Consider the following 12,706-nt stretch of genomic DNA (forward strand, 5'->3'; position numbering starts at 1 on the left):
GCCACCGCACACGGCTAAGAGATCAACTTGTGTGTCTATGGGGTGCCCCTCCCCCGTATATAAAGGAGTGGAGGAGGGGGAGTGCCGGCCCCTCTATGGAGCGCCCAAGGGGAGTCCTACTCCTACCGGGAGTAGGATTCCCCCCTTTCCCTAGTTGGATTAGGAGAGGAAGGCTCCCTTCTCCTCTCTCCCACTATGGCTCAATAAGGCCCATATACTTCTTGGGGGTTCCGGTAACCTCCCGGTACTTCGGTATATGCCCGAACTCACTCGGAACCATTCCGATGCCCAAACATAGGCTTCCAATATATCGATCTTTATGTCTCGACCATTTCGAGACTCCTCGTCATGTCCGTGATCATATCAGGGACTTCGAACTACCTTCGGTACATCAAAAAACATAAACTCATAATACCGACCGTCACCGAACGTTAAGCATACAGACCCTACAGGTTCGAGAACTATCTAGACATGACCGAGACTCATCTCTGGTCAATAACCAATAGCGGAACCTGGATGCTCATATTGGTTCCTACATATTCTACGAAGATCTTTATCGGTCAAACCGCATAACAACATACGTTGTTCCCTTTGTCATTCATATGTTACTTGCCCGAGATTCGATCGTCGGTATCTCAATACCTAGTTCAATCTCGTTACCGGCAAGTATCTTTACTCGTTCCGTAATGCTACACCCCGTAACTAACTCATTAGTTACATTGTTTGCAGGGCTTATAGTGATGTGCATTACCGAGATGGCCCAGAGATACCTCTCTGATACACGAAGTGACAGATCCTAATCTTGATCTATGCCAACTCAACAAACACCACCGGAGACACCTGTAGAGCATCTTTATAGTCATCCGGTTACGTTGTGACGTTTTATAGCACACTAAGTGTTCCTATGGTATTCGGGAGTTGCATAATTTCATAGTCATAGGAACATGTATAAGTTATAGAGAAAGTAATAGCAGTAAACTAAACGTTCATCATGCTAAGCTAACGGATGGGTCAAGTCAATCACATCATTCTCTAATGATGCGATCCTGTTCATCAAATGACAACTCTTTGTCCATGGCTAGGAAACTTAACCATCTTTGATTAACGAGCAAGTCAAGTAGAGGCATACTAGTGACACTCTGTTTGTCTATGTATTCACACATGTACTAAGTTTCCGGTTAATACAATTCTAGCATGAATAATAAACATTTATCATGATATAAGGAAATATAAATAATAACTTTATTATTGCCTCTAGGGCATATTTCCTTCACATATTACTTGATCACTTATTAGGACGATCCATATCCACTTTAAACTAATTCGCCGTACTTTCACCTAGTGATTTAACAACTCATTATAATGTAAAAACAATCTCTAAATTAAATGGAAAACACAAAATTAAAGCAAAAATAAAAAATAAAACCAAAACCTCCCAACCTTTAGTACCGGTTGGTGTTACAAACCGGTACTAAAGGTCTCCCCGCCCCCGGCCCTGGCTCGTGCTAAACCGGTACTAAGGGGGGACCTTTACTCCCCACACTTTAGTGCCGGTTATAGAACCGGCACTAAAGGCCCTTACGAACCGGTGCTAAAGCCCGGTTCTGCACTAGTGTATAATCCTTTTTCATCGTGGAAAATACCTCCATGATGTTTTCCGACAGTCACCCCCATCGTCACCGAAGCGCCGTCATGGAAAATAAAATTTTGATGGAACCACTTCTTGTGTCAAGCAAGACCGCATTTCAGTTGACGAGCCAAATAATGTCACTGGTTGCCGTTTTCGTTGAGGGCCCAGAATGTCACCTATGATGGCCCAATCTGTCGTCTAAAATTGTTTTGGCGACGATAATCCCGTCACCGGTGATCAATCGAGGGGGGGGGGTTGACCGGTCAAAGATTTAGACAGGTGGGGCCAGTAGTTGCTGAGATGGCTTCTTCCATGTTGGTCCCTTGTGGGTTTTATTGCCGATCGTCCTGTCAGTAATAACTGGGCGTCAATTTTGACCGGTCAAAGCTGCTGACATCTGGGTCCAGAAGATGCTGATGTGGCTTCTTACATGTCGGACCAAACGGTGCTGATGTGGCTTCTTACATGTCGGACCAAACGGTGCTCACGTGCCTGCTTACATGAGGGTCCGGACGGTGCTGATGTGGCTGCTTACAAGTGGGGACAAGAACGTGGTGGCGGTCACAACTTCAGTCACAAGTACCGTCATAGGTTTTATTATAGCGTAAAATATGTGCACATTTGATTTCGCAGGCCAATATGAATTTGAATTAGAGAAAATTTGAAATTTAACATTGCCATCACAACTTTTATTATAATAACAATGGGACTTGGCATCTCTCACGGTAGTGATCCACATATTAAAATGAGCATCCAAATGACATATTAGCAAGCATTCAAATAAGACACTGGAGACGACATCATGACAAACAGTAGTGCACCATCAGTTTTTTATGGGTTGTGACACCGTTTTCAAAATTTTACTCCGGTTTTGAAAAATGTTTGAAACTTTAAAAAATTTCTCATGTTCTACAATTTGCTAAATATTTTAAAAATGCTCCCATTTTAAAAAAAAATATGTTTGTTTTTTCCAAAATTGTTTGACATATTTAAAAATACATATTTTATAATATGTTCCATATTTGAAAAATATTCTTATTTTTGTGAAATTTTCACAAATTCAAAATAATGTTTGCATCTAAAAAACATTTTCTAGATTAGCTTGATTGTTCAAAATATGTTCCTATTTTCAAAATTTGTTCAAAAATTCAAAAAAAATGTTTTTTGTTTTTATAAATGGTTTGTGTTTTGAAAATAAATGTTTATGAATTTCAAAAACCATGGCTGGTTCTAATTTTGTTCGCGTTTTCCCAAAAATATAAGGATATTTCAGAAACAATTGTTCATATTTTTCGAAAATGTTCGGGATTTAAAAAAATCACATTTTCAAGAATATTCGGTAATTCATATTTTTCTGAAAGTTCAAAAAAATTAATAATAAAAAAACTGTTTCGTATCTGAAGTCATAGTATTTTGTTAAGTATTCGTGCTGGCCATTGATTAGCAACACACGTTTGTTCTATGTTGATTGGCTATAAATGAAAGAAATTATGAACACATGCCAATAAAAGAAAATATGTTGTGTGAGTCTAACTAGAAAAATAACTGTGAGCACATAAGAGCTAAAATAATCAAAGAGAATAAACCTTGATAGAGAAGGGACATTTATTGAGTATGCTAATAAAATGGGATTTATGCGTTGCAATTAGTAATCCATCCAGTTACGCCGTTGTAGGAGAGAGTGGTCAAAGCAATCGTGTCGAAGGTCGTTGTGCAGCCACCAGATGAGGAGGCAGCCACAACCCCGAGATGGACGGGGACCTGGAGAAAAAAAAAGACACGAGTTGGGTGCTCGCCGCCACGCCGACCAACCCACCACTATCAAGATTTCGCGTGCCAAACATGACCCGTGAGAAGACCACAACTCCTTGCTTTGTCGCCCATCGTTTTAGAGACCGTTTTTGGTAGATACATCAATTATTTTTTCCATTGCTTCCCGCAAAAAACTCTCTCCCATTGCAATGCGCATGCATATGTGCTAGTAACATTTTATGCATGCGAGTGTCAATTTTTTTATCCTACCATGTAGCTAGACCTTCTATCTATGCCATCCAACTTTGCATCAAGATCTGTGCTATCTTTACATAGACATTTCTCTTTTTTGTTTCTTCTAAACAAGAGAACATTTGACCTTGAAAATTTGCAGGTCAATGCCACACGGGTACCATTCTATGAATAACATGATTTTGATTTTTTGATGCAACATAAATTTGTCAAATTACAAATCTCAAATGAGTTTTATCATTTTATATATTTCTATTTCAGCCAAAAAAATCCAAAAAAATACTACACATGGCAGTATTTATGTCATGTAAAGTTTCAAGTTCAAATCCGATGTTTTCTTATTTTGGACAGACAAGTTCAAATCTGATATTTTCTTATTTGGGATAAACAAAGAAGAGAAGTTTGCACACATGAATTTTGATGCAAGAATGGATGATCTAGATAAGAGGTGTAGCTACATGGCCACACACCCACAACTTTCTCTATGCATTTGGATATGTGTATATAACCATTGTGGCAGTATTCTTCTATAGAGAATGACAAGTGAAACTTACTCTTTGTTTGCCATGAAGTTGTCCCTCTAGTGCATCAGAGTTGTGTAATGATTGGGCCCAATATTCTCAACATGCTCTATGCTACACCCAGTGCGCGACAAGAGAAGGGAAGGGTTTAATGGAGATCCATCAATGACCATGATGTAACCAATGAAGCTTCGTTGGTTGATGCAAAACGTACCTAAACCTCGATGATGTGGTCATGGCAGGAATTACACGGGACAAAGAAGGAAGGCTACCGCCATGGAATATGTCCAGGCTGCTGAATTGTTACTATATGTCATAGGAGTTTTTTCAGTGATTTATACAGGATCAATCAAGTGACGGTGAGATCCGGGTTAAGATGACCAAATTAGCGTCACGTGGGTCCACGACGAACGCGATGATGGCCTGCTGGCTGGATGGTCTAGTTGTCTGTTGTTTCTTCAGTACAATCAAATTATAAGTTCAGTTTGCTTTGTTCTGGATGGAAGAAATTAACTTGGGTTTAAGGTTCTGTACTAACTAACTAGTACTCCCTTTGTAAACTACTCCCTCCGTTCCATAATGTAGTGCATATAGATTTTTTTAAAGTCAAACTTGTAAAACTTTGACCAAGTTTATGTAGAAAACTACCTATATCTACAATACGAAACATATACAGTATGAAAGTTTAACTCAAGATGTATCCGATGATATGTATTTGGTATTCTAAATGAATATACTTTTGTCTCTAAACATGGTCAAAGTTAGCAAAGTTTGGCTACTGAAAAAATCTATATGCACTACATTCTAAAATGGAGGGAGTAATATAAGACCGTTTAGATTACTAAAGTAGTGATCTAAATAGTCTTATATTAGTTTAACCCACTCAAACTGTAATCAGTGCGTACTATGGAGTATGGGGGAATAGAAAAGTTGCATGTTACTAGTGTGTTGTACTCCGATTATAATGAATTGTTATTCAAGTTCTGAAGCTATGTGTTCAGGAAGGAAGCAACTTAGGTTAGTAGGTTTGATGTTCTGAAGCTGCCGCTAACTAAAACAGAGCAAGAGAATACAAGATATTTTGTAGGGTAGCAACGAATTCCATCTCGATCATCAGTGTACAGAATCAGGTGCTGCTTGCAGGAAGGTGGTGAACATGTGCGTGACAGATAGATGGATAGATAGGTGCCTTGCACGAACCATACGCATGGCATCTTCTTTTTGTGTTGATGATTTGCCATAACCCATATTCTTTCTGTCGTGGCAGCATGAAACTTAATTGGCTCAAAGAAAAAGGCAAAATAGCCCAGCATAGATGGATATATAGGTCATGTACTAAATAATCCCCACTTCCACCAGCTAGCTAGTTGCTCTAGAGCAAAGCACCAAGGAAGAAGATCCATCTCTCCAATTGATTCGTTCTAGGTGCTTGCTTAATTTCATGAGCAAACTACTCTACCTTTGATGCTTCTTATGCCTATTCTTCTCCTCTAGAACACATGACCTCCTCGATTTTAGTTCAGGGCAACCCTCTGCCTTCTTGTTTGAAAGCAACCTTTTTTTTCTTTATAGCGTTTGCCAGTATCTAGTGAGTGTGAATTGATTAGTATAAAGAGGAGCAAATTTATTTTACGTGCATGTTTTCAGGTGCAGCTCGAACCAGCAAACCATGCAACCCATGGAGGGGGTTCTGGTTGCTTTGGCATCCTACGGCGCCACCATGCTCGCCCAGATGGCCAAAGATAAGGTGGCCATGCTGACCAGGGTCTCCGGCGAGATCAACGACATTGGCGTCAAGCTCAGGGACCTCAAAAACTTCCTTGCCGATGCTAATAGGAGGAACATCACTGACGAGAGCATGCGGCGGTGGGTGGAGGAACTGAAGCGTGCCATGTACGATGATGCCATTGACATCCTCGACCGATGTCGGCTCAAGGTCACAGAGTAGGATCCATCCAAAGGCATGCTCCTCTGCACGAGGAATCCCCTCGACACATCACCAAATTTATAGGAAGTGAATCACTCTTTGTTAGGCGATGTAATAATGTAGGGACTTCGTAATGTGGATCCTACTCGTGCAGCGCGCAAGTGTAACTAACTTGGAAGTGCGAACTCGAAAAAATAACTCCTCCCTCTATTTATGTAAGGAATAAAGTGTCTGCACATCACTTTATTAGAGCCAGGCAGCTCCAGGCCACAGTCCAGGCGACTGAAAAAGGACGCCTGGCAGGCTAACTATCTGCCTGAGTATGCCAGGCCAGGCTAGCGCTACATTTTTCTAGACTCCAACCAAACAACCACCAGGCGGATCCCAGGAACCCTTCAGGCTAGGCATCACATAGCGTGGACGTGATCGAAACTAGCCCTAAATTTTTAGCGAGACTGAAGAAGGTCTCGTTAAAGAAGCGCCCTCCCAGCCGCAAGTAATGGGCCTGTCCAACTTTTTGGTTAGTCTTTTTATATGTTTCTTCACTCTTTTGTTTTTCTTGTTTGACTCTTGTTTATATTTCAATTAATTAACTTCAAAAAAATCAAAATTAATAATTTGGAAATTTTCACTCTGGGTATTTTTCTGGTTAGAGTAACTCTAAAAAAATGTTAATAAAGTTATGCTAACAAAAAGATTATGGGACCGATTGACCGAATCGATCTGTAAGCAGCCGCTGCCGGGCGTGGCTATACCTTGCTTCAGGCGAGTTGGATGCGAGCCTCGCCTGAAGGAGAGTCATACTGCACCGGCCCAGCTCGCGTGAGGCCACAACCTCGTTTTTCCAGTATATTTCGTGTTATTTATTTATTTTTTATTTTTTTGGTTTTCGTCTTTTTCATATTTTTTTCTATTTTTATTTTCGTTTATAATTCCAAATATTCTAAATAAGATATTACAAAAGCAATTTCAATGAAACATATGGGCATAGAGAAATTGTTTCTCATGTATACAACAATATACATTGTGTGTGAAAAAAAGTTGATCATGTCTTTAAAAATGTTAATCCAAGCATTTGAAAAAATGTTAAACAAGTATTTGAAAAATGTTAACAAAAAATTTAGAGAAAATGTTGACTGTGTATTCAGAAAATAGTGAAGTTGTATTCAAAAAATGTTAATCGAGCATTTGAAAAAAATGATTAATGTGTATAGAAAATATTCCATAGATTAAAAACAATAATAATTTGAATAATGTTGATCAAGCATTTTTTTAACTTGTATAGAAAAAAAAAGTTGATCATGTATTTAAAAAATGTTAATCAATCATTTGGAAAAAACTTAAATGTGTATAGAAAAAATGTTCAACTTGTACTTGAAAATGTTAATCTGGTATTTGAAAAGTCTTAATCAAGCATTTGAAAAATGTTAAATCTTTATAGAAAAAATATTGACCATTTATTCAAAAAAGTTAATCTTGTATTTAAAAAATGTTAGTCAAGTATTCAAAAAAATGTTAAATGTGTATCGAAAAAATGTTGACCAAGTATTTAAAATATGCTAATATGGTATTTGAAAAATGTTAATCAAGCATTCGAAAAATGTTAAATCAGTCTAAAAAATATTGACCATTTATCCAGTAAATGTTAATCTTGTATTTGAAAAATATTGAACGTATATTAGAAAAATATATTAGATATATACCAAAAATTTGTACAAAAAGAATGAAAACCCGAGAGAAAACAAAAGATAACCAAGGAAAAAAAACCCGAAGAAAATTAAGAAGAAAGAAATAGTAGAAAAAAGCTAGTGAGAAACGAGAAAGAAACAAAGAAAACCGAAGAAAAACAAAAAATAAAGAAATAGAAGTAATAACCGAGTAAAACATAGAAACAAAACAAAGAAAATCTTGTGTAAATATAAGAACAAAGAAAAAGACGGAAACCAGTGGAAAACCGGATCTTTTCCTTTAATTTGGTCGCGCGCTACTTACTTAACACGAACTCGCCGTTGTCTTAGTGACTAGCGAGCTACTGTGCAGCCTGGAGATCCTGGGATCGATCACCACTCTCTCTCTCTCTCTCTCTCTCTTTATCTCTACTCAACTTTTTTTAAGTATTCGCAAGTGGGTTGGCCCGTTACTTTAGACGCGTCACGTGAGAGCTCCTACCATCTCTTTTTTTTTTGAATTGGAACATCCTACATTCCAAGTTTTCGCAAGTGGGTTGGCCCGTTACTTTAGACGCGTCACGTGAGAGCTCCTACCATCTCTTTTTTTTTTTGAATTGGAACATCTTACATTCCAAGTTTTACGCCGGACCGACCAAATCGGCAGTCACAGCAACGATTACATTGGGAGGGAGATCAGATAATCAAATACGGTGGCCCCTAAGAGAATTACATTTACCTATGGCCGCCATTTCATGGGCAGGCTTGTTACAAGTACGGGGGCAATGGATGACACGCCACTCACTAAAACCCAACTGAAGCAGACACCTTGTCTCGCGGAAAAGAGCCCCCAAGGCGGACCGGTCGAGCACCGGGGTGTTGATGGCTTGGGCAAGTTCTAAACAGTCAGTCTCAAAATCCACACGGCACATACCATGATCTTTAGCAAGGTTAATGGCGTTCAGTAGGGCAGTAGCTTCAGCGTGTAGAGCATCACTCACATGCTCAATCTTACCAGCAGCAGCAAACAGAACATCACCCATATGGTCCCGCGCAACACAACCCCATCCCGAGCTCTGGTTAGACGCATCAAAGGCTTCATCAATATTAATTTTCACCTTGTCCACATTTGGTTTGACCCACTGGGAATGGGTGAGCATCTTTACGTTCCCAAGCTGGACACGCACAGAACTCACGCCATTCAGCAACATGCTTCTGGAGTAGGAAATAGAACCCTTCAGGCTTAGCTCTATTCTGCTTATGATTGGCTTTATTTCTCTCCGTCCACCACAGCCATAAGAGGCAGATGATTTTTAATTTCTTTTCCTCTGGAAGGGCAAAAATGTACAGAAGGAGTTCGTGCGGGGACAAGCATTGCAGCAGGTCAAGCCGGATCGCCTCGAGATCGCACACACGCCACACCTTCTTTACTTCCTTACATCTAAAAAAGAGGTGGCTGCCGTCTTCTGGAAGCCTATGGCATATAACACACGTAGTGTCCAGCTCCACCCCAATCCGTTCAATATTCCTCAGCATAGGGTGACTATTGTGAGCAACCCTCCACATAAAATGATGCACTTTCCCTGGGCATTTAACCTTCCAAAGTTCCTGCCATAGCTTGCTATTCCCAGTGTCACCCAAAGAGCTCTCTCCCTGCTGCCGGCGGGCCTGCCGTTTCAACATATCAATCTGAACTCTATATGCAGACCTCACTGAAAATAGCTCCTTGGTATCAAATTGCCATGCCAGAAAGTCCTCGTGATGCTGAAAAACTGGAATCTTGAGAATAACAGCAGCCTCTTCCGTGTTGAAAGTTTGTCTGACCAGCTGTTCATCCCAGGAGTGTGTGTCAGGGTCTAATAACTCAGCAACTTTTGTCAGAATAGTGTTGCCTCTTGGGGATCTTGGAAACCGAACAGCACAGGTGGGGAGCCAGGGGTCCTGCCAAATCCGGATATTCTCGCCCGTACCCACTCTCCACACCATACCCTCCTTGATAACCTCCACACCTTGCAAAATACTTCGCCATACGTAGCTGATACCAGGGGCCGCAGAAGCTGCAAGGATGTTACCGTCCGGGTAATACTTTGCACGAAGAACACGAGCACAAAGTGAATCCGGTGCCTGGATCAGCCTCCAGACTTGGCGGGACAACATAGCGATGTTGAACGCGTGTAGGTCTCTGAAACCAAGCCCACCCTGCTCCTTTGGGAGAGTCAACCTGTCCCAACCAACCCAGTGATGTTTATGCTCGTCCTCCTGATTATCCCACCAAAATCGGCATATCATGTGGCTAATGCTCTCACATAGGGACTTAGTGAGGTCAAAACAGGCCATAGCATAGGCGGGGATTGCCTGGGCTACGGTTTTGATTAAAATTTCTTTTCCCTTTTTTGACAAAAGTTTGATTTTGTATCCCTGAAGCAGCTCCCAAATTCTGTCCCGGAGGTACTCAAAGCAGAGGCGACGCGACTTTCCCACATAACGTGGTAAACCTAGATACTTGCCCTGCTGTCCCTCATTCTGATGTCCAAGTAAGTTCAGAAAGATTTGTTTCCTTTGCTGTGATGTATTCTTACTGAAGAGCACAGCTGACTTGTCACGGTTTATAATTTGGCCCGACCCCTGCTCATATACGGCAAGAATTTCATTGACTGTTGACACACTTTCCTCGGTGGCTTCCAACAACAGTAAAGAATCGTCCGCAAAAAGCAAATGCGCGAGATATAGCTCTCGCGGCCGCTGCGGTATGCGGACTGCCGCGGACTGCTTGCATTGACGCCACCTTGGGTCATAGGCTCATAGCTAGCTCCGCCTCTCGCGATCCAATCTCGCGAGACTTCCGCTCCTGTACGTGCACGCACACCCGCCGCAATAGACCACCGCTGATTCCGATCTGCTGCAGCGACCGCATGCTCGATCGCATTGCTTATCCCGATCAAACTAGTCGCTGATTCAAGGAGGGCTTGCCGGGGAAATTTTGAAGGTCTTGGAGGAGGTCTATTGAAGTTGGAGAAGGAGATGAGAGCTGAGTGAAGGTCTTCGTTAGACGGTGTTCGACGGAGGCGCTTGTGAATTCGACGGCGGCCGGACGAATCCAGCGCAGTGAGCTTCTACTACGGCCCTGCCTGGTTGGGCCACCGAAGAAGATGACGTCTGCGCATGGCCCTGGAAGGCGGAGAGTTTGACCATAGATCCGGACTTGGCATACATCGGTGTGGGAAATTTGTGTCAAGTGTTCTTCAAGGTTTCATCGTGTTTGGTTAGGGATGGCGTGGCGGCATGCTTTCCCAGTTTAGAAATCGTGTTTTTCCCACCCTATCCCCGTTCCGTTGGTGTGCTTATCACCGGCGAAAGGTGTGTTGTTTTGTGTGTCCGACAAGTCTTTCAGGATCCAATCGGTTTAGGTTACTAGTGGATTCGTCTGGCTAGGTTCCATGGTTTGGTACACCAGGGCAGATACCCAGAGGCGGCACCGAGCTTTGCTCAGGTTGCGTCGCCGGTGAATGCATGAGGAGGGAGACTACGTTACCCTGAAGGCTTTGATTAACTTTACTTCTCTATATGGGTGTGGGGGAGGGGAAGGGAGGGAGGGAGAGATCGCCTTCTTTCTAAAAAAGTACTCCCTCCGTTCCGAATTACTTGTTTTAGATTTGTCTAAGTATGAATGTATCTAGACACATTTTAGTGTTAGATACATCCGTATAGTGTTAGATATATCCGTATCTAAACAAATATAAGATAAGTAATTTGAGACAGAGGTAATATGCATTTGGCAACTGGCAAGCATAACAAATCTAGGACAAGTAATTTTGGCTTTGTGATGATTCCTATTAAAGCTCCAATATGGATCTTGTTACGTTTCCGGAGTTAATAGCAGCAACTTGTTGGAACCTATGGTGGCAAAGAAGGTAGATTGCGAGAGAAGATATTCAGTCCCGCGAGGGGAGAACACCAGCGATCCTTGATTTAGTTCTAAACTTTGTGAGGGCAGCGGGAAAGGTAACAACTTCACCCAAATTTAACACATGGGTGACAGTCCTAGCAGGTCAGCAAGTCCTTAATGTGGACACCTCTTTTTCGGTGTGTTTACTTGGAATACAGTGGGGCGATCATCTGAGATCATTTTTGAAAAGAGTCGTTTTATTACTTAAAAAGTTTTAAGCATTATACCCGGTCTCTGCATAACTAAGATGCACACAGCCAATTCATCCGAGATCATAGGGAAAGTTTTATCAGAGCGGACCTAGTCTCGGCTGAGGATGCTGCTCTTCATGAAGGGCTGAAACTTGCAATAAGTATTGGTTGTCACAATATCTTTGCAAGGCTGGATAATATCATGGTGGTTGATGCCCTAAAGCAAAGAGAAGGACATTCTATGATGGCAGCTTGTGCTATTGATGATTGTCTTTCTATTATGGTTGAGTTCGAAAAGGTTACTATCGAGCATTATAATAGGCAGTCTTATGTAGTTGCTCATGAGCTAGCTAAATGAGGTCGTAACCCCCTTTCATCATTAAACTTTTAGCAGATGATGTACTCCCTCCCTTTCATAATGTAGTGCATACAGATTTTTTAAAAGATCAAACTTTACAATATTTGACCAAGTTTATTGAGAAAACTATTTATATCTATAGTAACAAATATAGACAACATGAAAGTATATCTTGTGATGTATCTAAGGATATGTATTTCGTATTTCAGATGTATATGTTTTTCTCTACAAACTTGGTCAAAGTTTGTAAAATTTGACTTTTCAAAAAATCTATATGCACTACATCATGGAACGGAGGGTGTATCTGTTATTTGAGTTTGAATAAAGCTAGCCTTGTAGGCTTCCCGTAAAGAAAAAAACTCCTAGTGAGTCATTGGTGAAGCATGGTAATTAGGAACATTGATTCTCTCTCATAAGCAGCATTAAAAATGGCAAACACGGAATAGATCAAAAACTACACAA

At 41.1% G+C, this 12,706-nt stretch overlaps 1 protein-coding gene across 1 annotated transcript; it reads left to right on the forward strand.

Moving 5' to 3' along the window:
- The first annotated feature begins 5,429 nt into the window (after positions 1–5,429).
- Positions 5,430–6,292, forward strand: LOC125527600. Its single transcript, XM_048692116.1, has 2 exons — positions 5,430–5,580; positions 5,803–6,292. Exon 2 carries the CDS (start codon positions 5,825–5,827, stop codon positions 6,101–6,103), a length of 279 nt encoding a protein of 92 aa, XP_048548073.1. The 5' UTR covers positions 5,430–5,580; positions 5,803–5,824; the 3' UTR covers positions 6,104–6,292.
- The last annotated feature ends 6,414 nt before the right edge of the window (positions 6,293–12,706 follow it).

Source organism: Triticum urartu, unplaced genomic scaffold (assembly GCF_003073215.2).
Source record: "Triticum urartu cultivar G1812 unplaced genomic scaffold, Tu2.1 TuUngrouped_contig_4277, whole genome shotgun sequence".
Taxonomy (NCBI): domain Eukaryota; kingdom Viridiplantae; phylum Streptophyta; class Magnoliopsida; order Poales; family Poaceae; genus Triticum; species Triticum urartu.